We start from the raw sequence: 25079 nt of genomic DNA on the forward strand, positions 1-25079 counted from the left end.
AACTTAAAATGCCATTCGGGACTAACTTGTCGCAGTAAACCAGGTCAGATCTGAAAAGTCAAGTTGACCGCGATGGAGTGCGGGTTCGATACAGGGACCAACCTTGTTCCACAGAAAAAGTACCTTTGGTTGAAGAATGCGTCATCGAGGACCTGATGCGAGGAGCAGAGGAGGCGACTCATTGATGATGATCCCTTTGGATGCAGGTGATGAGTCTGTTCCGGTCCACACAGGTAGAGATGCATCAACAGTGAGTCGTTTGGCAATGCAAAGTCTTTGATTAGCGATGCGATGGCTTTGAAGGAGATGAGCTGATTACAACTGGTACAAAGAGTGGATTTTGCTGGTTCAGCAAAGGCAAACCCAATTCCAAGGGCCCAGGCCTCGACTGGCACCAATTGCCAGAGAAGATTCACAGTTGGCAGAATCCAGGTGTTATTGTAGAGTTAATGGAAGTCTTTAATGCCCCTTAGACCTCAGAACAGGAGGCAAGCAGGCAAGGTCTTGGAGTCACTCTAGGTTTAAGTTGTGTATGTCCAGTCCTTATCACCCAGACAGAGAAGGCAGCAGGAAGCAGGCAGGTCAGCACATCAGGTTTCCAGAGCAGCGGTCCAGCAGAGTAGCAGCACAGCAGTCCTTCCTGTCAGAGTATCCACTTGCCCAGAAGTGAAGTGTACTGATTTGGTAGTGGCACAGGTCCAGTGACTTCAAAGAAGAGTCTTTAAAGTGCACAGAGGTCCTCCCTTCCTGCCCTGGTTCCAGACTGACTACAGGGGGTTAAGCAGTTCTTTGTGTGGAAGCAGGAAGCTGCATATTCAAGTGTAGGGGTCAGCTCCTCCCTCCCATCCTGCCCAGGATGACCCTTCAACATGCAGATTGCCACTCAGTCACACCTACCCTTCCTTTGTGTGAGGCTGTCTAGAGGGAATGCAGGAAGCCTGCTGTCACCTCAGCCCAGACATGTATTGGAGATAGGCTGCTGGCACACAGAGCTAAGACCAGGAAAATGCCAACTTTTCAAAAGCTGCATTTTCAAAATTTTAATATTAAATCCAACTTTACCATTAAGGAGGATTCATCATTACAATTACATAGGTACTAAACATGACCAATCTATTCCTTCTGAATCAGAACGTACACTTCATTAAATGTGTTGGACCTGGCCCTTTTTGGAGGGTCCTTCCCAAACATTTTGCCTTCGTTCTCCACTTTTCCTGACCCTCTTTTGTTGGCTTTAGTACTTTGGGCACTTTACCACTGCTGATCATTGCTGAAGTACATGTGCTCTCTCCTTTAAACTTGGTATGATTGGTTTACACCTGTTTGGCACATTTAATTTACCTCTAAGTCCCTTGTAAAGTGGTATTCCCATATATCCAGGACCTGTAATTTTAAATGCTACTAGCGGACCTGCAGCACAGCTTGCCTTTCAGATATGTCTCGGGCCTTCCACTGTAAAACCTGCGTGTGCAGTTCACTGCCACATTGACTTGGCATTTAAAATTAGTTGCCAAGCCTGGAACTCTACTTTTTCTACATAAAGGTCACCCCTAAGGTATGCCCTAGGTAGCCCTATGGACAGGGTTATGTGTAGGTAAAAGGTAGGACATGTGCCTTTATTGTGTGACATGTCCTGGTAAAACCTAATAGTGGTTTCTCACTGCTGTGAGTGCTGCCCCTCTCGTTTGCATTAGGAATTCCCTTATATGTGTCTTAAGTGGTAATTTCTGATCTCTGAAGAGTAACAGGGGCATGTTTATTATGTTAGGCATAGTAGTGAGAAATCCTACTTGTTGGTGTAGGTGGATTTTTTTAAATTACTGTTGTAGAAATGCCACTTTTAGAAAGTGGTCCTTTCACTGTACTTATGGCTGTGAGCGAGATGTGCCCCTCAGCCTGAGCATAGTCTCAGGAGACGCCCTCTTCCCCGCCCTGCATTCTCCTGTACATAAGGGCAGACGTCAAAGGCTCAACTGCCGCGTTCACGGCAGATGCCCGTGGTTAATTTACCTGCAGGGGGCTGGGCAAGGTCTCCCTTCTGACAGGAGTGGTGTGTTGTGCGCACCCCGCCCCCCCCCTCCCATTTTTTAATATCCTAAGTAGATCTGATTTGATTGTTCATGCACAGTAGTGTTTCCTTGATTTATGTACGACTGCGTTTTTATGCTCCCAGTGTTCATTGTGATGTGGTGTTTTATGTTTTGCCTTGTCAGGGCAAACAAACAATATCTGCTCAACACTAGCGCTGGTGATGACCTGTGCAATGTAGAACTGCTTCTTTTATTAGCATTATTATGGTTCAACAGTTGCCTGTTTGGCAAAGTAATTAGTGATTTTATGTCGTTTTGGTCCATGGTTTATATGGAATACAGTTTATTTTTATATAACCTGATATGAAGTCTCTTTTGTAGTGTTTTTACTATGTCACTGGTGTGGGTGTGCTGTGCAAATGCTTTATGCATTTCCTCTGAGATAAACCTGACTGCTCTGGCCAAGCTACCAAGGGGGTGAGCAGGTTGTGTAGCTCCCTTACCCTGACTATACTGGTGGTTTCTGCCTGGCTTAGGTGCCTACTCTAGCCAACCAGGAATCCCATTTCTAACAAAATGTAGCAAGGAATTCACTGTTCATCTATGAAAGGGGTAGGTCTCATAGAGAAAAACAAACTTTGGAGTTTTTCACTACCCTGATGTGTATGACTTAAAAGTATACGCCCTGTGTTTAATTGCATAGCACCCTCCTCTGATGGCTACCTGCCGTAGGGGTGGTGCTTATGTAATAAAAGGGGAGTTTAAAGCTTGGCAAAGGGTTTGAAATAAGTCGACATGGCGGTCAAACTGCACACACAGTTCTGCAATGGTAGGCCTGAGATGTATTTAAAGGGCTACTTAAGTGAGTGGCACAATCTGTGCTGCAGGCCCACTAGTAACATAACATTTACAGGCCCTGGGCACATATAGTGCAATTGACAAGGGACTTATAAGTAAATTAAATATGCCATTTGTGGATACACCAATTTTACCGTGTCAGGGGAGTGAGCACATGCACTGTGGGCACTTTACCACTGCTTACCAGTGCTAGAGTCCTAAAGCCAACAAAACCTGATCAGCAAAAGTGAGGCAAAGCGGGCAAAAAGTTTGGGGAAAGACCACCTTAAAGCGACCGGTCCAATATCCCCCTGATGTCTGGGTTGTGTGTTGTGTTGAACCAGTGGCACCATGGAGAGTGCAAACATTAGGGATGATAGGGGGCAGGCAGCCTTGGCGCCTGTCTCTAGTGATTGGGATGGGACCTGAGAGTTCCCCAGTAATCTTGATACTTGTGGAGGGTTTGACATAGAGAGCTTGGATGAGTGTCTTTAGTTTTCACCCGTATGGCAGCATGGCTAGTTGTGGCTTTGTCAAGTTTGGTCTGGGTGGGCTTTGAAGATAGGAGCTAAAAATGCTACAAAAAGCCATGACGCACAAATGGTTAGTAACAACTAAATTAAAGATACCAGGCTGCTGAAGCACATAACATGAAGCAGATCCTTTCTTTGACTAGAAACTCTTTAGCGTAAGTAAGTGTTTGCTTTGAAAAGCCCTTTTATCTGGAAATGTCACCTCACTGTCTCCCTGAAAGAATTTAAACGAAGTCTATACAACTACTAGTACCTGGAAAGCAGCAGACCTTGGTGTACATTTCACTCATACTAATACTGACCTTTCCAGCTATTGTTATGAATGCATGCAGCCGAAATGTGCAGATTTGTAACATTTATATAAGCATGTATTGTGTAAAGTGCATTATCCGGTGCGGGTGCTGGGAGACAACTTCTCCTTTGGCCATTGTGATACAAAGAAACACAATTAGTTTTTTTTTCCCCCCATATTCATACATTCCCAATGAATATGTCTGTGAGTGCGTAGCCCTTGGTGTGTGAAACCAGTATAATTGGCCGTAGCATAATAATGTGAAATTACCGCAAAATTATACATAATTGTTCAAAATGCATCTTAATCAAAAAATTAACCAAACCGTTCTTTCGGGTAAAAATTCAGTTTGAAAATGTAATCTTGAGTTGATTTGCTGTTGCTGAAGTTCAAAACTCTGGCATTCGGATTTTCAGTTTCACACTCTTAAAATCCTCGTTTGGTCCAGTCAGGTAAAAAATCTGAAATGCTGCTCGTGTTTAAAAAAAAAAAAAAAGGCTAATTTACTCAAACTGGACTTCTTCCTTTAACATTTCTCCCATATGTATGCATTGTTCCATAACCGTGTAATCCCAGTTATTTTGAGTAAAATTTGTTAAGCAACATTAGCTTAGTGCGTTGGGCCATATGTCTGAAAGTTTGGTTTAGCGATTTCCAAATAGCAAATTTGTAGACATTCGATTATGAAATCGCATCATGAAATGTATATCGGAGAGTATTCCTCTAATTGCGGTTTTCTACAGATTTGCAGCACAATAAGGAAATTGCAGTTTAGGAAATATCTAAATTGCGATTTCCTAATGGAAAAGTCATTTTACTTTAGGTTTTGGTTGCAAATGCAGCTATGCTTTTATCACTGCCACCCACCTGGCACCCTCCCATGTCGGAGGAGCACGGAATGTTTCCTTTTGCCAGCATTCCTCCTCTGCTTTTCTTTCACTGCCTTACACCCACTTCAGTTTACTACCATGTGGCAAATCAAAGTGGATTTGTCCTCAAAATAGATACAACGCATCTGTATTTGGATCTGGTACTACTGGAGCCCACATGATAATCCCCATTCTGGGGGAAAATATTTGTAATAGACTGATTTGTGTGAAAGGATACCGGCCAGGAAATGGTATTTGCTGGTGACATGGTATTCCTGCACATATATCCAACGACCTCATACCTGGGGTCACAGCATTTTGTCTAACACAGCTCTATCTCTACTTCGTTGGAAAGAGCACTGCATGCATTGCTCATAGTTTACATTAGGTAGTATGATGAAGGTCTTCTCCATAGCCCGGGTTGGACTACTGTTATGGCGCATGGCATTACGGATACAGGTGGCTAAGCATGTGTAATGCCAAAAATAGGTGATCGTATTTGACAGCGTAAGTTTTTAAAAAAAAAAAAATTGTTTTTTTAGATGCAGTAAATCATAGTGCCCCTGTGTTATGGGCAAAGCATTTTCGAGACCATGCAAAAGATTTCTTGGTAGCTATGCAGTGGCTGACAAACTGTGTCACTATAATGTGGGGAATCTGGGCAAAACATGAGGCATGCATGTCTTACCAGGCTGGCCTCGTGCCACATTGGAGCCATTGCCAGTCACCCCAGTTCCAAGCTGTAGTTGGCTGGAAGTTACCAACTATGACACTACCTATTCCACTTCCTCTCATTGGTTAATCCCCGTTAGTACTTACGATCCATCACAAGCATGCATACAAAGCTTGTTGATGAATAGTTGTGCTTGACCAAGCCGCAATGCATGACTAGTCCAAGGACCCGATTTAATTGTTGTTGGACGGAGTAATCTCCGTTGGCTTGGAGGAGGACTTAACGTCAGCCAGGTTGAGACTATTCCACCCATCAAATTTGGAAATTACTGCCAAGCCGGCAGTCATTTCATAAACATTTTCCGGAACTGCTATTGCAGCGGTTTCTGTCAACGCTGCTTATAGTTTGGTGCTTGGCTCCATCAACATGACGGAGCCCGGCATAAATCTGTTTTCTTTATTATTTTCACACACACAATCCAGAATTGGGATTTTCGGTTTGAAAATCACCATGAGAGTTCTCTCCCATGGCGAGGGTAGAATTTATCAGTTGTCACTGTCCCCTGCATGCTAGGGTTTTGCTGGCAGTGAGGGGACAGTGAAAATAGACCTCTAACTCTGCCCATCCAAATTAGGTGGTTTCAGTTCTGTAAAGTTTTGTGGAGGCAGCGATAACTGCAGTGTTTGACTGTCTTGTCCTATGTGCCCTGTTGAATCATTCACTTCTGGTTCTTAAGTCAAGTATGGTGTCAGTATCCAAGGACGCAAGGCATATGCACTGTCTCCTTAAAGAGTATGAGAAGGATAAACCATTAGGTTACATTACACAAACAGTTCTGGCCAATGTATGCATTGAGCTAGCAATTCCCTTACCAAGTAATAAGCCATTGCCTAATTCACCCTGAGACAGTTGGTTATGTATCCCACTGTGGTGAAACATGGAATGATGGGTGCTGCCTGGAAATCTGCATACAAGGTCAGTTGTGATCTGTGAGACATCACACACTATCTGTACATTGTGCGAATAGCTGCTTTTCATATTTCTATATATGAATTAATTTTCACATGGGGGCATATAGCACTATGTATGCTCTCAACAAAGCCAATTACATTGGGAAACTGCTATCCGGTAAAATATTACTGTGGTCTGTCGCAAAAATTAGGGCATATTTAGTAAACATTTGTTTACTTTGCTAGCCATGGTCCCCAGAAGCCTGTGACAAGACCTAGAATTACACTTTGTAACACTCCTACCACGACTCCCTGGTGACTGCCTCCAACCAAAAGGTGTAGACAACACTATACCTGCACATGTGACGGAATTCCATTGCTTCTGACTGTTTGGGTCTGTAGCTGAGGTTGTGACTGAGCAATTAATTCCAAAATTACCTCACTACTGAGTCTGCGCTTCTCATATATCTCCTCCACATTCTGTTAATGACCCTCACCCTAAATATCCTGGCCTCCTTCTCAACCCACCAGCCAAAATCCTCCTCCTCGCCAAGATACACAGAGCTGCTGTTCTGTATGAGCCAGTTGCCTTTTGGGTGATTTAATTTTGTTTATTTTTTTTTTATTTAAGATTGCACCTGGTTACCACCAGCTCCAGATATATGCTATTTGCATTTCCTAAACCGCATTCTCAATTAGGAAATCCTTTGTACTTAGTGTTAGCAATCTGCTGTTTGGAAATCCCTATTTGGGACTTTCCATTTAACGATTTTCAAAATGTGATTTCTACTAGATAAAAATTTTGTACATGCCAAAATGGCATTTTCCATTTCCTAGTGACCCAAAATAGCAATTCGCACCATTAAGAACTGAAAAATGTCTTCATACATATAGGCCATAGTTTTTTGTCCCGCATATATGCCAGTCTCTTGTACCTGGAGTACTTGCTTTCAGAAATGCATTTACAACCCTCCTCAGATGAAACCTTACCTGGATCCATTACAGCCTAGCACTGCATGCCCATTGCATAACGTTCTACCAAGAGCAAGGTCTTTGGGAAGGTTATGGCATTTCAGTTGTGACTGCAGTTGCATTAGATTTCTTTGTTGGACGTTAACCAATGAGGGTGAAGCTCCATTTAAGAGTCTGAAAACGTTTTGCCTGCACGGAAGATAGCGGACAAATATTTCTTAATGAATAAAGGAACATGCCAGTTTTTCAGGACTTGTTCTCGGTGTTCATCCGAATTGGTCATCTGACCTTACAAGCCCTGGATGATGGAATTATGCTGATAGTGGGCCTGAGGAAATTTCACAGGTTCTCTAAAGCTAGGAGGGAGCTAGTCTGGTTAAGGTTTGAATGACAGTTATTTAAATCATGTGCATTCTACAGTGCTGTATTTATGATTCAAGTCCCTTTTGTGTAAACAAGAGAAATATTTATTCTCCGTCCAAAAAGGTGTCAAGATCCTCTGTTTATGGGTTACTTTCAAAGTGTCCTTCCATGCCTTTTTGCTGTGTATGGTGGAAGAGAATCTGTTTTTCCAGATGGAGAGCAGGTTCTTAAGTTAGATGGCAAAGTTATGGAACATTGCTGAGCATTCTTAAGTCAAACATCCTCATTAAGACCTTTACGAATGTATTACAGCCCGTGTAGGAGGTGGAAGAGGAAAATAATGACTCTGTATCATCCCCAACAATTAATGAAACCTTTAGCGACCAAACTGACATTGAAGTCCGTGATTGAGTAGTGCCTCTTCAGAGGTTTTCCAGTTGTTAGAAGAGCCCCACGTTGGAGCCTGCCACACTATATGGATGTGGGCTTTATATCCTTTGATATCATCCTCAACATGCTTCAGGATTGTAGACTCGGCAATTCCCTTTAGACTGACAGACGGATGTCCAAATTCTCAATTCATTCTTTGTAGATTCAGAAATGTTGGAAGGCCTCAAACTCTCAAGGGTGTGGAATGTAATAAACTTTCTACTTGTCCATGGGACTGGTTGCTTCATAAATCTACTTCTCCTGTTTAGATTTTTCTTTTTTTTTTAATGTCCCTTTTGGCGCCATGTGGTGCAGCGAAAACTTCTGGCAGCACTCTCTTTTACAATGAGTTCTGATAGTAGGTTCTATGATTATGCTAGTGCTAATACTAAAGTAGGTCTTGAATACTAAAGTTTGGAAATTGTATTCCTGACAAGGACAGAAGTAAAACTTCTTCCAGTGCTGGGGAAAAGTGGCTGTTATAGAAAGTGAATTTGTAAACACTCAACAGAATTTTGCATGAGCAAATCTACACATGCATATTTGCTTGTTCTAAAATATAGTTCATAAATATATTCAAGGAGTATGATTTCCTGGTCTACTTCGGTAAATTCTTGCGACTACATGAAATACGTAAATCTGCACCATGGCAAAGACATATACCATAGCCTCACTTTTGTGACTTTCTTTAAGAACTGTGCCCTCAATTAGGTCTGGCGTTAACCAAGACCTTTTGTTTTTATTAAAATTCTCATAATGTTTGCTTTTTGCCTATGTTTATTATAATGGTGAGGGCCCGGCATCTCCCACAACAATAACGTCTTACAAAAGACATATCCAAGCAAGACATTCATTGACAAAACCAAGAGATTGGCCACCAATGTTGGACCTATTGGCTTTGGCAATACTTGTTTATTTGCGTGTTTCCCATAATCTTCTTAAAACTATTTACACTGTTTTTTTCTTTTTTTACATTATGACTGTTTTTTTGGGGAAATACTAACATGCCTCAACACGTTTTACTAAATTATGCTTCAAAAGAATGGTACCCAGAATTTCAAATTAATTTAGCAAAACATTTTTTTTCCTAGTTGCTTTTTTTTTTTCTTGAACATTTTATTTTTGAAAGCAAAGAATCATTATTCTTGTTTTCAAGCTTCTGTAGATATCTAATGAGAGAGCATTCCGGAAGCATTATACATAGCCTCATATTGTTAAACTTGTAAACATGTGTGCACATTTTATTTTTACTAGAACCACTGTCAGTAGTGCAGTCTAAGCTTACGTTTACTTAGAGCACTAACAATAATAATAAAGGTTTTGCATTAATGCACCATAAGTACAAGTTCAAACAGCATTAACATATGGTTATAAACATTACCTCAGCTGCACACAGTTTCTCTCCTCGCTCCATAATGTGGTACTGTAAACTGTCAGCCAAAGTGTTTGTGCTGCAGGGGTTGGGGCTACTTGTCCCAGGGACAAATTAAACATGAAAACTGTTTGTCCTTGACATCAAACAATCTCTCCTGGGTGTTGGCCTGGAGAAATTCCACACCCCTGAACTGTCTTTTCTTAAATCTTTTCTGTTCAGCCCAGAAAATATGTACTTGAATTATTGTACTATAGACTTATCCTTACCTTTACTCCAAACATGTGTTATTGAATCACTTTCCCTGTTTTAATAGGTACATTGCAATTGTTCTTGTTGTTTGAGTTTTGAGATGCATTTAACATGTTATTAGACCAGAAAAAATAGTTTTCAGGCTTGTTTTTTATTTTTCTTCTTTCAGTTTGAGTAATACATTTTGTTTTCTGCAGGTGACTGGCGGTTCCAGTGGCATTGGGAAATGTATAGCAATGGAATGCTATAAACAAGGTGCATTCATAACTCTTGTTGCTCGAGACGAGGTAAAAAACAAACACTTGTTAATGCTACACCTAGGCTTATTTCATTGGGTAATTGTGTTTTTTGACACATGAAAGTGCAAGTGTTATTGGAAATAGCTTCCATTGTAATACAAACCACTTTTTACTGGTCTTTTCAACAATGAACCAAAATTCTCTCATAACCATCATAACACTCAAAGCCACCTTAAAGGAATTTATCCTCCAGTTGGAAGGTCATTTCATCCTGGGCAGACTGTTGAACACCAACATTACTCACTTGCGAGTTCTGGACTGTTACACATAAACTGAATAGTTTGTCTATAATTTGTCTCTCATTCCTCATACTCTCCACTTTAAGTATTGTATATTTTATTCTGGCTATAACCTAACTAATAGAAGTTTTGCTGCAAAATTATTTAACTCCCCCCACCCCCCCCCCCCCCCAAAAAACACTCATTTTTAGGGTCAAGCGCACAAGTGCTCTGTCCCTGTTGTAATCTCTCTTTGGGCTTTTAACCACGCTCATGTCACACATGTCACTTTTATTGGATCGTGGGCTTGCCTTTTAAAATCTGCTTGATATCATTAGTGAAAGGCATGCATACATCATGCCTTTTCCGCTGTCTAGCCCTCCTCGAGCGCACCAGCCAACTACTGAAAACATAAGAGGCTCCATGTTTTCTTTCTGGTTTCTCCACTACTTTATCCCTCTATTTTCCACGCAGCGCGATCACGTTGTTTTTTTTTGGTTTTCAGTTTTAGAGCGATCACGCTGGATTCTACATAGCACGATCGTGCTCCTTCTTTTTCTTTCAATTTATGTGGCAAGAAAAGTCTAGCTAGGAGTTTACAGCGCTAAGAGCTCTAACTCTAGCAGATGCGAGACCTGTTGCATTGCAAATGCTTGTTTAAGTAGTTTTAAGTGTGGGTATTAACAATTCTCAGTTTTGTCTATGCAATTATTTTACATAGGAGGATAACATTTTAAAATATCATTTGTGTCAGACACCGTTCAGGTGACCACAGGGCAAACTAGGGAATCTAGGCCTCATCTGGTGTCATAAGGCTGTCACACTACAGGTCTGTAATCTGGGTCTAGTACAATCCTTCCTTTAATTCACTCAAGGTAGCACGGTGAGCATTCACAGGCATCTCGGGGAGGTAGTGTGGGGTGCCTGAGCTCAGCAGTCATTAATTAACCAACAGACATAATAGCTTTAAATGCCTAGCTCATTGCCCAGCATATGTATAGCAATGCTTGTAGCAGGAAACTCAAGGGCTGTCACTAAACTGTAATACCCACAACACAGGAACAGTAAGGTGTGAGGTTTCTGAACCTGGCTGTTCTCATCCCAACAGAAGTAGCAATCTGGGAAAGACAGAAGTGCAGGAGTGATCTAGAACAGTTTTTCCCAAACTGAAGGTCACAAGCTGATTTTTATTTTTTATTTATATATATATATATATATATATTTTTATTTTATGGTGGGTGGTGAAACTCCAGGCTTTATCCTATTACAGCAGATTAACCACTGACACATTTCCACATCTTCATGTCTGTCCATTTTCGACAAGAACATTCCCACAATATGATTCTTATCAAGAGATTGTTCTCCCTGAAGATGAGGAAATATGTTGGTGGTTAATCTGCTGTAACATTTAAATAGAATGGAGAAACTCTCTTTCTCTCTTTCTCTCTTTCTCCCTCCCCCCCCCCCCCCCCTCAGTAGGACTGTGGACAAGTGAGTTACAAATCCAGCACATACTTTAAATGTGACTGATTCTGTCCAGCCCTACTACTGGCCTGCAAGTAATTACAATAAATTGTCTGTGTAGCCAAGCCCCAATCTCACTCTGGCCCTAAAGAGCGGCATGTGCCAGTGTCAAGACAGACAGGACAGACTGCAGTCCCAAACTGAGGCTGACACTATTAATCAGCAGAAAACAGAAGCTGCACATTTGTCAAGGTTAGGATTATCCGTGCATCCTCTCTCGAAGGAACAGAATTTAGGCTTTATCTCAAACGAGGCACAAGCAATTATACCTGTAAAGCTAGGCGAGTCGTGAAAGGTAATTATTCTAAAAATTGGCTTGTGTTCTAAATAGTTTGGGAAGCACTAATCTAGAAACCTCCTCAACTCACACAACCAGAACTGCAGTCCTAACTGTCATGTGCCCCTACTATCATCCAAATGGAAGGGCTCATGAAGTTAACTGGCAGATCGTTGATAGCAAAAGTCCTAATGGAGTTTCAGATGGAGGCCCTGTCTTCATCATCCTCGCTTCAGTGTCTCCTCCCTCCAGCGTAGGTATGGTGGCAATACCTTCACTGCTTAGGCAAACTTCAAGGACTTCTGTTGGTAGAATGTTGAACAGAATGGCAATTCAGGCAGAAGGTTGTTCATGTAGATGCTTTACCTACATTTTATAGTTTGGTAAAGTAATTTGCATTTTTTTCCCCATTTTGGAGCAAAACTGTGGTACACTTGTTGTAGGATCCGTTATATAAGAATCTTGGTCATAGCGAGTAAACAATAAACATCACATGAAATGAGAATTATTATGGACCAGAGGCAAATTAATAAGTTTGTGTAATAGTCCAGAAATTGCAGGAGCGTATTGTTGGTGTTGAAAGGCCTGTCTACAAAGAAGTCTTCCGTTGGAGGAATATATTCCTTTAGCGTGGCTTATATTGTTAATGATGGTTAAGGGATGTTGCTTGTTTGTTGAGGAAAAGTCCAGTTAAGTGGGGCTTGTAATACAATGGAATGGCACTTCCAATCGAGCTTAGCAAGTATATGGGGGTGAGTGTGAGGAAATGAATATGACACAGGGAGAATAATCCTACAGTAAAGTAATTGGTTACTGTACATTTACTTCCAAATTAATACACCCTGTACTGGTACCACAGTGAGTCATGACCCAAAAAAGAAGATTTAGATTAACAACAGTGTTGAGGGTGCTGAAGTTTTCACACATTCTTTTTCTTCCTTTGCAGTGTTCTTGGTGTTTGTCTTTTTTCTTCAAATTGGAATTTTGCCTGCATTTCACTAAGATGTGCCTGATAGATGAAGTGCCTTATTGACTAGACACCAGGTGAAAAGGAATGTGACTCCATGTCATCCTAGGAGATACCTAAGTTAACCCCCTGAATCTATGTTTTTTTGCAATCTGTTTGAGGTTTTTGTTACAGTTGATCAATATTCCAAGGCATAATAGAAAAAACAAAACACTAAACGTACAATAGGGGCTATTCGTAGGGACATTAGTCCCATTCTGAACATTGCAACTGGTTTATCATTTAAGGATACATATCAATATATTATAGCCAGGTGCGTGGAGCCACCGAGTGTGGGAGTACTTACTGCTCATGTGCAAAGTGGGCAGACCTCTAAAGGGTTAGAGGAAAATGGTGAGAGAGGGGGACAACTAAACAGTAGTATGAACCAGGTCTGAAAGGATGAGCTTAGGGAGGGACCATATGCAGGTGAGAGCTTGACTAGAACCGGGACACCTCGTGGGCCAATGCGGTCATCCAGATCCATCTTTTGTGGGACAACAGGGAGGGGTTGACTCATGGCAGATGTTGGGTGTGTGGATGGGTGCTGCTAGCCTACTGTAGGGCAAAATATAGAATCAGGGTGCTTATGAGGGAGGGATGTCCTCACTTGTCAGTTCCCAGAAGTGGGTAAGCATGGAGTGCCAGACCGCAACAATGGGTAATTTACAGAGACAACAGGCTTATTCCAAGTGTAGCGCAGGTGGGAGGATGTGGAGGGGGGTGGAACGGCTGAGGGGGATGGTTGGGGGTGAGGGGAGGGGTAATGGGCAAGGGTGGAGTGGAGGGATTTGATTTTGCCCTCTTTACCTGCAGGCCTGCTGTTGCCTCAAAATCCCGGAAGGCTGTGTATATCGTCTCAGTACTTACAGCGGCGACCCAGAGATAGAGCAGTAGATTATCAGCATGTAATGACACCACGTGCATGGTGTCATCCAAAGCGATACCCCAGTACACACCCTCCGACATAAGGCTGAGAGCTAGAGGCTCCATGGCTCTGGCGAAGAGTATAGGGTGTAAGGGGCAGCCCTGACGGGCGCTGGGGCTCACTAGGAATGTAGCAGAGATGAAGTGGTCAATTCATACACGGAAGGAGGCCATGGTATGTAATAGCGTTTGTATTGACTAGGAACACATACTGATTCCAATCTCCCACAGCACCGGGAAGAGGTAGTCCCAGGATAACATATCAAACACCTTCTCTAAATCGAGCATCAAGCATGCCATATGGGGAAATCACAGTGAAGCCTGATCCATCACATGGAACAGCCTCCTGCGGTTATTTGGCGTGCTGTGGTCCGAGACAAATACGTTTTATTGGGATGTATGATATTAGGTAGTATTGAAGTAAATGGTCAGCGAGTATCTTTCCCAGAATTTTGTAATCCATGCTCAGGAAAGCAATGGTAAGATAAGAAGACAGGAAGGTTGGATCCCTGTGTGGCTTCAGTAGGGAAATGAGAAGGGATTCCTGCAGGGAGGCCGAGGCACTTCAGTGGTAAGTGCCTAGTTGTACATGCCGCGATTGAGGTACTGCTGCGTATTACGGCATACTATGGCATATTACAGCAGCCATAGTAGCCATGGCATCCACACCTGCGCCCACTTGCCTGCATTACCGGCCTTTGTCATTGCCGGATATTGCCAGACATTGTTGCTTCTTGACATCACCTAGCTGTAGCCACGAAGTCAAAAAGAGAAGGAGGAAAAACATGCATCTACCGCCCAGGTACTTAGTGCCACTCTGTGACCTTTCTAGTGACTTCTTTAGGTAGAGCGGGTTGCGGTAGCATGGTGAAGGTCTGACTATGGTGAGCGGCTTGCTTGACCTCACTTTACCTCAAGCCCCGAGAGCTTTATCTGGATCCTGGAAATGCCATTATAGGTATCATACTTAAAGTGTGCTTAAAGTATAAATTAAGCACAGGATACTTTAGCTCTGAGAGCCCTGGGAATCTGAGATGCGTAAAAATAGAGCCAGCTGCTTAGAGCTGTTGCTCCTGGTCCTGGTGGTGGTGCGGAGGCGGCTGGTACTAGAACAGTGCGGCTTGCTCCCCTCAGGGGTTTGTCCTCCCCGTTTTTTTTTTTTTTTTTTTTATGAACTAAAAAACCCTACAGTGTGGAGTTTGGAGTGTGGAGTACCGTGGACTGTCGTGGAGTACTGCTGTAAGGGGGGAGATATATAATAAATAGTATACAGTATGCAGGTCAACAAAGCCCCATCACATGGCGTAAAAAAGGGACCAAAGACATTTTCGAAGGCAAAGGAGACTATAGATGTACATCAGCCTACAGGGGTATCATTTAGTAATCCAGAAGAAGGAGGATGGAATATACTCCAGTCGTTGGAACAAGAGGATACCCAGAGAGACCATGGAGACCGCTGCGAAAAACCCTCAGGAACCCCACTTGAAGCATCAATTAGAGAATTCGTTGGGAGATATTTTAAAAAGATTTATTACATGTCACAGGTGTCAGATAGAGGATTTGCTCCTAGGGGAGGGGTTGGAGGAGGCGATTGGGGAAGGGGGAAGGTTTCCTTGGAGCCAAGGCAATCTTCATCCTCATGCCTCCCACCTCGAGTAGGGATAGAATTAGACTAGAAGAGAGACTCCCGTCTTGTTCTGGTTCTGAGGAAAAGGAGGAGAGGGAGGGTCTCGTAGGAGGATTGGGAGGAGGTGTCAGAGAAGAAAGTAAAATGGATACACTCTTGCCGTCTTCCCCCTTGGGTAGACAATCTGCATTTGTTTTAGATACCACTGTCGTACCTGCAGAATCACTACTAGATGTTATGTTCCTAATGCAAAAAACTCTGCAGGCAATTTAAGAAGTACGGACAGCAAGTACATAAAAAGTACATAAAAATAAATTACAAGGGATAATGGAGGAGTTGAAATAAATCAGTAGCAGCATGCCAGTACTGATACGACCTGTACCGGAAAAAAGGGATAAAGAAACAGAAACGGGTACCCCAGAACAAAATAGAGAAGGAGATATAATACAGACATCAAATCAACCGTCAGTATATGTTTCTATGCAACCAATGTTGGTGATAAAAAAGAATCAAAAATGGGGGAGAAAGGGATATAGACCCAACGTAGTAAGCAAAGAAACGTTAGGAGTAAAGCATCAGTAGAGAGAGAGGGGAAGGTAGTTCAGGACAAGAAATTTAGGACAATCCAAGGACAAATATGGGAAGTAGTAGCCCCAGATCGGGGCGTTTGCTACAAAAGGTACCCAGTGAACCTTATGGAAAAGATAGTCAGCAAATAAAAAGAAAGAAGGGCATCCAAAGAGTGGTAACGGAAGGAAGAAGGTAAAATAGCGGACTAGAGGAAGAGAACAATGCTAAGAGATTAGTAAGAAGTGGGGGAAACAGAGAGTTAGATAACTCAGTTTGCCTGGCGAAGACCAGGGTTTTTTTTCCACCGAAGGGCCCTAGGAAAGAGAGGAAGACAGATAGTCCTAGAGGAAGTATGTGTAGGTGGATACATTTGGAGCCCTGGGGAAGGGAGATTGGGAGAAAACGGCTGAGGAAGTTAAAGCCCTTCAGGGGTGTGGAATTTATTAAAATATCTACTTGTCCAGGGGACAGGTTGCTTCTCAAATCTACTTGTCCTGTAAAAAGATCTACTTGTCCCTTTGGTGCCATGTAGTGTGGCGACAAATTATGGCAGCAATTAATAGCCTCTCTGATTATGCCAGGGCTACTACCATAGTAGGGCTTGAATACTTGGAGTTTCAATCCCTACTGTAGCAATTTCCTTATTTTGCCACCTTTCTGCAGATCTGCATACTGGGGCTGGAGGAAGCAGTAAGCAATAGTTCCAGGGCTGGAATGCCTTTGAGTCTGCAAACCTACTAACCTGCATGTTTTAAAGATTTTTACCAGCTTCTCTCTAATATTTTCCCATAATAAGAAAGGTTGGACATTTACTCCTGACAATGGCAGAATTAGAACTTCTTCCAGGGTTGGGAAGAAAGTGGCTGGAGGGAAAATGAACTTGCAAATGCTCAATAGATTTTCACATGAGCAAATCTACACATCGTATTTACCCACGCTAAAATACAGTTCACAAATATTTTATAGGGGTACGACATATACCATGGGTGCACTTTTGTGACTTTCTTTAAGAATTTGGGGCCACAAGTAGGTAGGTTCAGATTTGTGACCTGCAAATTGCGAGTCGCAAATCCGAATGTAGGATGGTGTCCTTGACACCATCTGTGATTCGCAAGGGCTTCGCAAATGCCCACATCATGAATAATCATGAGGTGGGTCGCAATTTGCGACCCCCTCACGAATGGTGGCCTGCTGGAGACAGCAGACCACCATGTCTGTGACTGCTTTATTTTTTTGTAATGCAGCCCGTTTTCCTTAAAGGAAAACGAAATGCATAACAAAAACGAAAAATGAAACGTTTTCGTTTCATTTTTTCAGAGCAGGCAGTGGTCCACAGGACCACTGCTTGCTCTGAAAAAATGTTTACAGTGACATTCACAATGGGAAAGGGGTCCCATGGGGATCCCTTCCCTTTTGCGAAAGTGTTAGCACCCATTTGAAATGGGTGCAAACTGCGATTGGTTTGCGCCCGCGTTCGCGGTCACAAAACAATCCTACATTGCACTGCGAGTTGCAATTAGGAAGGGAACACCCCTTACTAATTGCGAGTCGCAAACCCGTTTTGTGATTCGGTAACCAGGTTACTGAATCGCAAAACTGGGTTTGTGCATCGCAATGTGCTTTTTGCATGTCGCAAACAGTGAAAGTCGCTATTTGCGACATACAAAAAGCTACCTACATGTGGGTCTTGGTCCCTAATTAGGTCTGGTGTTAACAAAGACATTTTGTTTTTATTAAACTTCTATTTCTCTCTCTTTCGGCTGGCTTTACTGTGAGTGATCGCATTCTGCTCTTCCACAAGGAGCATATTGCCACACAAAGTAGTTTTGTTCAGTGTCAGGAACTACAGTGGCAATCAGTGACGTAACGAAACTGGAGGGTGCCCCTTTGAAAAGAACATGGAGGAGCCCCCTCTCCAGACTCACTCAGGGCAGGTGCTGTGCTGACGGGGCCCCCTGGAGGGCGGCTGCGGGGCCTTTGTTATGCCGCTGGTGGCAACGTGTGCTTTAAGAGTTCAAAAACTTTTTGGGGGGGTTTTGCCAATGTTTGTTACAATGTTGAGGGCCTGGTAGCTCCCACAACAATAAAGTGTTACAAAAGCCATGTCAAAACAAGACACGCATTGATGAAACTAAAAGACTTATAAAAATATGTCAGATCAGTTGGCTTTGTCAGTGTTTGTTTATTTTCATGCTTCCCATAATCGTGTTGAAAATGGTTACACTGATTTTCCATTAGAAATATTTTTGGGAAATACTACCATGCATCAACACATTTTACTAAATGACAGTTCATTTGCATATAATCAGAGAGCATTCTGGGAGCATTATACTTAGCCTCTTAGCCTAAACTTTTCAAACATGTGTGTACACGTTTTTTTTGTTTTGTACTGGAACCAACGTCAGTAGTGAAGTGTGACCTTAAAACATTTATTTACAGCACGCACCCTAATAATGAAGGCTTTCAAATAATGAACCATAAATACAAGTTCGAACAGCATTATCTTTAGGAAACGCATTACCTCAACTGCAGAGTTCAACTCTCTGTAAACAGGCAGCCAAAGGGTTTGTGCTGCAGGGGGTTGGGCCTACTTGTCCCAAGGACAAAGTAAACATAAAAACTTGTTGCCCTTGACCCCAAACAAGATGTCCCAGGCGTCGGGCGATAGGAATTCCACATCCCTGCCCTTGAATTGAGCGCACCTTCTAGAAGTTATGGCCTTGTCCAACCCTATGTGAGATTGCTTCAGAGGACATAAAGCAAATAGGATTTATTTTAAACTCTGACGGGGCGGCGGTGACTAAGGCACTCTTCTACTCTGATTGTGTTAGACGATTGATACTGCAAGCAGAGATGGAGTTGATGAAGGATGGTATAAGATTGGTGAAATTAAGTGAGTCCGAAGTAGAGGAAAGAAATAGTAGAGCCCTTAGGTGTCATGCAGGCCTGCTCCCAAATCAAGTGCAGTGTGAACCTGGCACGTAATAAAAACCAAATTATGTGTGTGGATGGAAATAAGGGCAGATTAAGCGTAACTATAGTTACTGAGTATAATGATTCACAGCGGAGGAATCGCTTTGAGTCCCTTGTAAACTCCCATGATAATTACAGTGGGGGGCTGTCTTATCCTGGTGATTGACACCTGATCTAATCAATATAAGTCAATAAGGACACTCAATGAAGGACCACACACCAATAATGTACACAGATTAGCTTTAATAGAATGATTATATTTATATATTGGCACACCAGCACAGTAGAATGAAAATAGCAATAACAATATCTATCTATATGTATGCAAAGAGTTTACCAATATATTAATCCAAATATAGCTTTAGTATACGAAACTACATTAATCGACTGCCTATGAAATGCATATTCAGCTACTGCATCACATTCACGTTGAGACATTCAAGGAAGTCCGATATAAATGAGCAGAATACATTAGATTACAGACATAATGCTGGTATGTTGATCAATCAGAATAAAGCCGAGAAAGAAAGGCCTTTCATCCCTGGGTGGAACTTAACTTTGTCCACAATACTGGGAAGCCCTCTCCTGCTCCCTCGAGCCTCTCTCCCCCTCGAGCATCGCAGTCTAAGAGCAGCGCAACCAGGGAGGCAGCGATGGTGCCGATGGATGTGAAGATGAATAAGAGATGGCACTTTCTCTCTTAGTTGAATGAAGAGTCTACAAATGGATTGTTTTAAAATTATATTGATCTATTGTAACATAGGATATTTGCCTTGTTATAGTGAGGTGCAGAGTAAAATGCTGTGGCACTTTACATAGAAATGTGCCTTTTATGAAATTATAAGAACCTATGGTTCATTAGAATTATAAGTGGGATAAGTGAGCATGCATATTGCACTTTGGGAACTTAATAGGAAAATTAAGTTAGCATTTTAGGTTAGCATAATTTATTGAATTATGTAAGGAGGGCATGGTAAATATGAACGGGAACGAACTATGAATATTGTATGAGAATTTATCATGTAATAGAAAATGTTAATGAATTATTATATAATTTATTGTTTTTTTACTTTTAAGGTTTTAAGCCAAAAAAGAATTTATACAACAACAATATTCCACAGGGAGGTCATCCAGTCCTGGCGTTTACTTGTCAGCCTAGTCATGAATACCCTTTTTTTTTTTTTTTACCTTTGCCAATGTAATTAAGTTGTCGAGCTCTTCTCGCTTGATGGCGCTGATGGTGGGTAGTGACGTGGGGCCATGAACTGCCTAACCACACAGGGTGGTGGGGCTGGCGGTGCTCTATACAGTGCCAAGTAGTAGTTCTTAAAATCCTGCTGTATCGTCTGCTATGAGCGCAAAAGATGGGGCCTATATCTAGGGCTGTTTCAGTAATAGAGGGGTGTGTTGGTCTCGTGGTGGACAAGCCATGCCAGGAGACTGCCATGTTTGTCCCCAGTGGCGTATATCTGGGCCATGTATGCTGCAAAGTTTTAGCAACGGAGACGCTATATGAGAGCAGTGTAGCCTACCTTGGCTGTCACCAGTGCCTGGAGCGTGCCATCGTGAGGGCCTTCTGATGGAAGTTAGATAGAGACTCCTTAGTATCCCTTGGGTCCCTGTTCACCTCTCTGCAGATGCCCATTCTGTTCTGGATACACATGCCCCTGGTGACGACCTTAAAGGAGTCCCACTCAGTGGCCTGCAAGCTAGCCATGGAGTGGTATTCAGTAAAATAATGACTTGCATGGGTAAGTTGAGTGCATCTGAAGACTGGGTCATCCAAGACTTGTTGAGGCAGATGCCATGTAGGGACTGGAGGGAGGGGTGCGCTACAGTCCGTGTCTAATATGAAGGTGGCATTGTCTGAGATGAGACTGCCAAGGTAGTCTGAATGTTTCAGCTATGGTAATATAGGAGTGGAGCAGAGGAAACCATCCAGGTGGATAGATCTATTTCATGGGGTGCTGAGTAACGTGAATAGTGCCTGATGTGTGGGTTGTGTGTTCTCCAGGCATCTAAAAAGGACCACTATTTGATCCACTGGGCAAATTGCAGTGAGTGTTGATGATTGAGTTCCTGAGGGAGCAGTGGGTGAGATCTATCCAAGTGAATATCGGGGACACTATTATAATAGCTACTCAACACCCATGGGATGTCCACTCACTGGGCTAAGACCCTGAACAGGGGGAGACAGAATTTGTTGCTGGACGGGGAGGGTGGGGGGTGGGGGGAGTAATTGCGTCTCCAAAGCACCTGAATGCCCCCCCAAGCGGCCTTCTGTAAAGACATATATGCCCTTGTTGACAACTGGAAAGGTGTGCCTGCACAAATCCAGAATAACGCGCCACATGCATAGGCAGAGTATGTTATGTGTGAATTGTCCCTCTATTGCTTTGGTGAGCCGTTGAAGCTCACCACTGATTAGTTTACTCTCCTAAAGAGAGCTAACATGTGCATTTTGGCACTTGATGTAGGAGTAGATGGAGTAATGGTGGTGCACGTTGTGCATACCCCGATCGAAAATTCTTAAAAACCTAGTCTGTAGATGGGGTGCCATAAACTAGAGGTATGTCGAGGTGGCTATTTGCCCAGACAGTCTCTTGACAACCTGCCTGTAAATTGGGGGTGATGGGAAAAGGTGACCATAATATGAAAGGAGGAGGTGACGGGCAGGGAATCCACGGATTTGGCAGTCTGGACAAGTGATTACCAGTTAATAGACTGTGCAGCAGGGCAGAAATGATCTGGAGCCCTATGGAGCGCTCTGCATCTGTTATGGGGAGGCTAGTGTCCGCTGGTCGTCATGTAGCAGGCCAAGTTCAGTGCGGAGTTCCGCTATCTTGATTTCTACAGAGGACCGAGATGCCTCTTGCGTGTAAGATAAGAGTCCAGCTTGTCAGAAGGTTCCCGGAATTGGACCAACTGCATATGCCCTGATGCAGCCCTATCCAGGGACATGGTTGTGGTAGATGGCAGTATGGATTGTCCCCTCACCTGCTTTTGGCAGCCCATCGTGAGTTGGGGGCAGTAGCGCCTGGGCAGGGGAATATGGTAGGGAGGTGGATGTTAGCCAGCAGAGGTGTAGCTGGCACTTGCCTACCAGGTGTGGGCTCCCAGGCAGCAGGTGGCAAGAAGCAGGATGGAGAGAGTCCTATGTGGACCACGTAGTCTTAAGTTCTGGTTCTACCACACATCGGCGAGAGCAGGGGCCTCACAGGTGCTTGCAGGACTATCGAGGTCCAGGACAGGCAGCTGCAGGCACCCTTTGACTTACCTCTTTGCCAACGCTGCTCTATCCCCATGTTCCATTGTTAGGAGACACCTCAAGTACCTCTAGCCCAGGCCATCCAATTCCTGGTCAATATCCTTGGCTGGACCTCCAAGGTGGCATGACAGCTGTGATGACTTTACTGTCTTCCTCCTGCCCCTTCTATGCGAAGGCTCGCCTATGCCAAGTGGACCCCACGTAGGCCTAGGGGAATTCGGGGGAAGGCACCCCTTTTACTGCATTGCCACCCTCCCTCCCCCAACTCATGAACCTGTTTTAGGCAACTCAAGCCTCGCTGAGGGGTGGGGGCAGGTAGGCCTGCCATAAGCACTGGGACTGAGGAAACCAACAGGCCTTAACTCAAAGATATCAAGACTGGGGTCCCATCATGATTGAGTCCACCTGGGCCCCTTTTCGCTTCCAAAGTCACTCACCTCGTCATCATTGGCTCCTTGGCTGGGGGATTGCTTCCTATTGTGAGAATACCGCAGCCACAGGCCTCAGCTCTAAAGGCCCACTCAGGCCCAATAGTCCCGGGAGAACTCCTGCTTTCTCCCCTGCGACATAGTGGCAGGTACCAAGGCACCCTGCCAATGCGGTCAGTTGTTCAGCTGCAGCGAATGGGCTTGTTCAGGGTTCTTTCGCAGGCACTGCGAGGGCCTCAGTCTTGCCTACTGAATCATGCGGGCCTGGGGGGGGTGAGTACAGACTGTGTGGGTTTGGTGTACAGGTTTGCGACACCAGGCCCACCCGGAGTGTTGAACTGCTCATGCTGTGGTGTTGTGACCGCAGATGGCCCCTGCTGCTCTCCTGCTCTTATGTAGGCACTAATCTGTGCCAATGGTGAGGGATTGACTGTGGGGTGGCAGGATGTTTATCGATTTCCCTACCCACCCGCTCGAGCTCGGCTAGATGCTGTCTGCTATGTTTGGCGGCTAGACCCCTCTCCCAAAATCCATGTTAATGCTAACCATTCTCCTTATCATTTCTCTGTAGAAAAGTAGTAGTAGAGCTAGTTAATGGTTAAGTAGCAGGTTAAAAAAGCCATGGGTATGACCCATCTTGTTTGACAGGAAAAAGAGAAGATATGGTGCGAGTATGATTTCATTGACTAAGAGAATGCACTGTTAGTGTACAAGGACCTTGAAACATGTATTGCAAAGATCCGAGTCCAGCCTCTAGACCAACATTTAACAAAGGAGTGTTTGAAACTCTTAGAAGGAGTTAGCTTTATATACCATTTGGGGTAATATCATACCCCCGAAAGGTGATAGGCATATGTTTTCTTTTGCACTGTTCCCTACATTTGCAGCTGTAGTCACCCCTCTTATGAATAAATATATATTCTTATTTTTTTTTTTAAAGAGTTATTGATATAATCTTAATGTATTTTCTATGTTGGGTATTTTCCTCTTTGAATTATATATGTTAGTTTTAGTGTATATTTTAAATGCAAATTCACTATTATCAACAGTTAAATTATTTATTTTATTGCAGTGCGATAATTCAGCTTGCTTGAATATTTTAGTGCATATATTGTCATTGCTTGATATGTTGATTTTCTTGATATCCCTATATCAACATCATAGAATCTGAAATCTGGCTTTCTCAGATATTGTCAACAGTAAACAGCATTTCACAGAATACAAGTAGGTTAACCACTTCGCTGCCAGGCCTTTTCCCCCTCCTGTGCCAGGCCTTTTTTTGCCTATTTGGGGCAGTTCGCGCTTGGGCCCGCATAACTTTTTGTCCACATAAGCTAACCAAGCCAAATTTGCGTCCTTTTTTTCCAACATCCTAGGGATTCTGGAGGTACCCAGACTTTGTGGGTTCCCCTGAAAGAGGCCAAGAAATTGGCCAAAATACAGGGAACATTTTGTTTTTTTCAAAAAAATTGGAAAAAGTGGCTGCAGAAGAAGGCTTGTGGTTTTTCCCCTGAAAATGGCATCAACAAAGGGTTTTGCGGTGCTAAACTCAGCAGCTTCCCAGCTTTCAGGAACAGGCAGACTTGAATCAGAAAACCCAATTTTTCAACACAATTTTGGCATTTTTCTGGGACATACCCCATTTTTGCAATTTTTTGTGCTTTCAGCCTCCTTCCAGTCAGTGACAGAAATGGGCATGAAACCAATGCTGGATCCCAGAAACCTAAACATTTCTGAATCCTAGACAAAATTCTGAATTCAGCAAGGGGTCATTTGTGTAGATCCTACAAGGGTTTCCTACAGAAAATAACAACTGAAAAAGAAAAATATTGAAATTTTAGTGAAAAAAACATAAATGTTTCTCTCCGTTTTACTCTGTAACTTTTCCCTGCAATGTCAGATTATCGAAAGCAATATACCGTTACGTCTGCTGGACTCCTCTGGTTGCGGGGATATATAGGGCTTGTAGGTTCATCAAGAACCCGAGGAACCCAGAGCCAATAAATGAGCTGCACCCTGACGTGCGTTTTCATTCTATAACGGGTATACAGCCATTCATTTGCTGAAATATAAAGAGTAAAAAATTGCTATCAAGAAAACCTTTGTATTTCCAAAAAGGGCACAAGATAGGGGTGACTTGCGGGGCTCGGACCAGGTTCTGTTACCCAGAATCCTTTGCAAACCTCAAAATTTGGCTAAAAAAACACATGTTCCTCACATTTCTGTGGCAGAAAGTTCTGGAATCTGAGAGGAGCTACAAATTTCCTTCCACCCAGCGTTCCCCCAAGTCTCCCGATAAAAATGATACCTCACTTGCGTGGGTAGGCCTAGCGCCGGCGACAGGAAACACCCCAAAGCGCAACGTGGACACATCCTAAATTTTGGAAAAA

At 43.2% G+C, this 25079-nt stretch overlaps 1 protein-coding gene across 1 annotated transcript in view; it reads left to right on the plus strand.

The window, feature by feature from the left end:
- Positions 1 to 25079, plus strand: part of KDSR (3-ketodihydrosphingosine reductase) — a 281528-nt gene that overhangs the window by 15519 nt on the left and 240930 nt on the right. The window contains exon 2 of the mRNA XM_069219441.1: positions 9770 to 9859. Coding sequence (XP_069075542.1) covers positions 9770 to 9859 — 90 coding nt within the window. The remainder of the gene's footprint in view (positions 1 to 9769; positions 9860 to 25079) is intronic.

The sequence above is a fragment of the Pleurodeles waltl genome, chromosome 2_2 (assembly GCF_031143425.1).
Source record: "Pleurodeles waltl isolate 20211129_DDA chromosome 2_2, aPleWal1.hap1.20221129, whole genome shotgun sequence".
In the NCBI taxonomy this organism is placed as follows: domain Eukaryota; kingdom Metazoa; phylum Chordata; class Amphibia; order Caudata; family Salamandridae; genus Pleurodeles; species Pleurodeles waltl.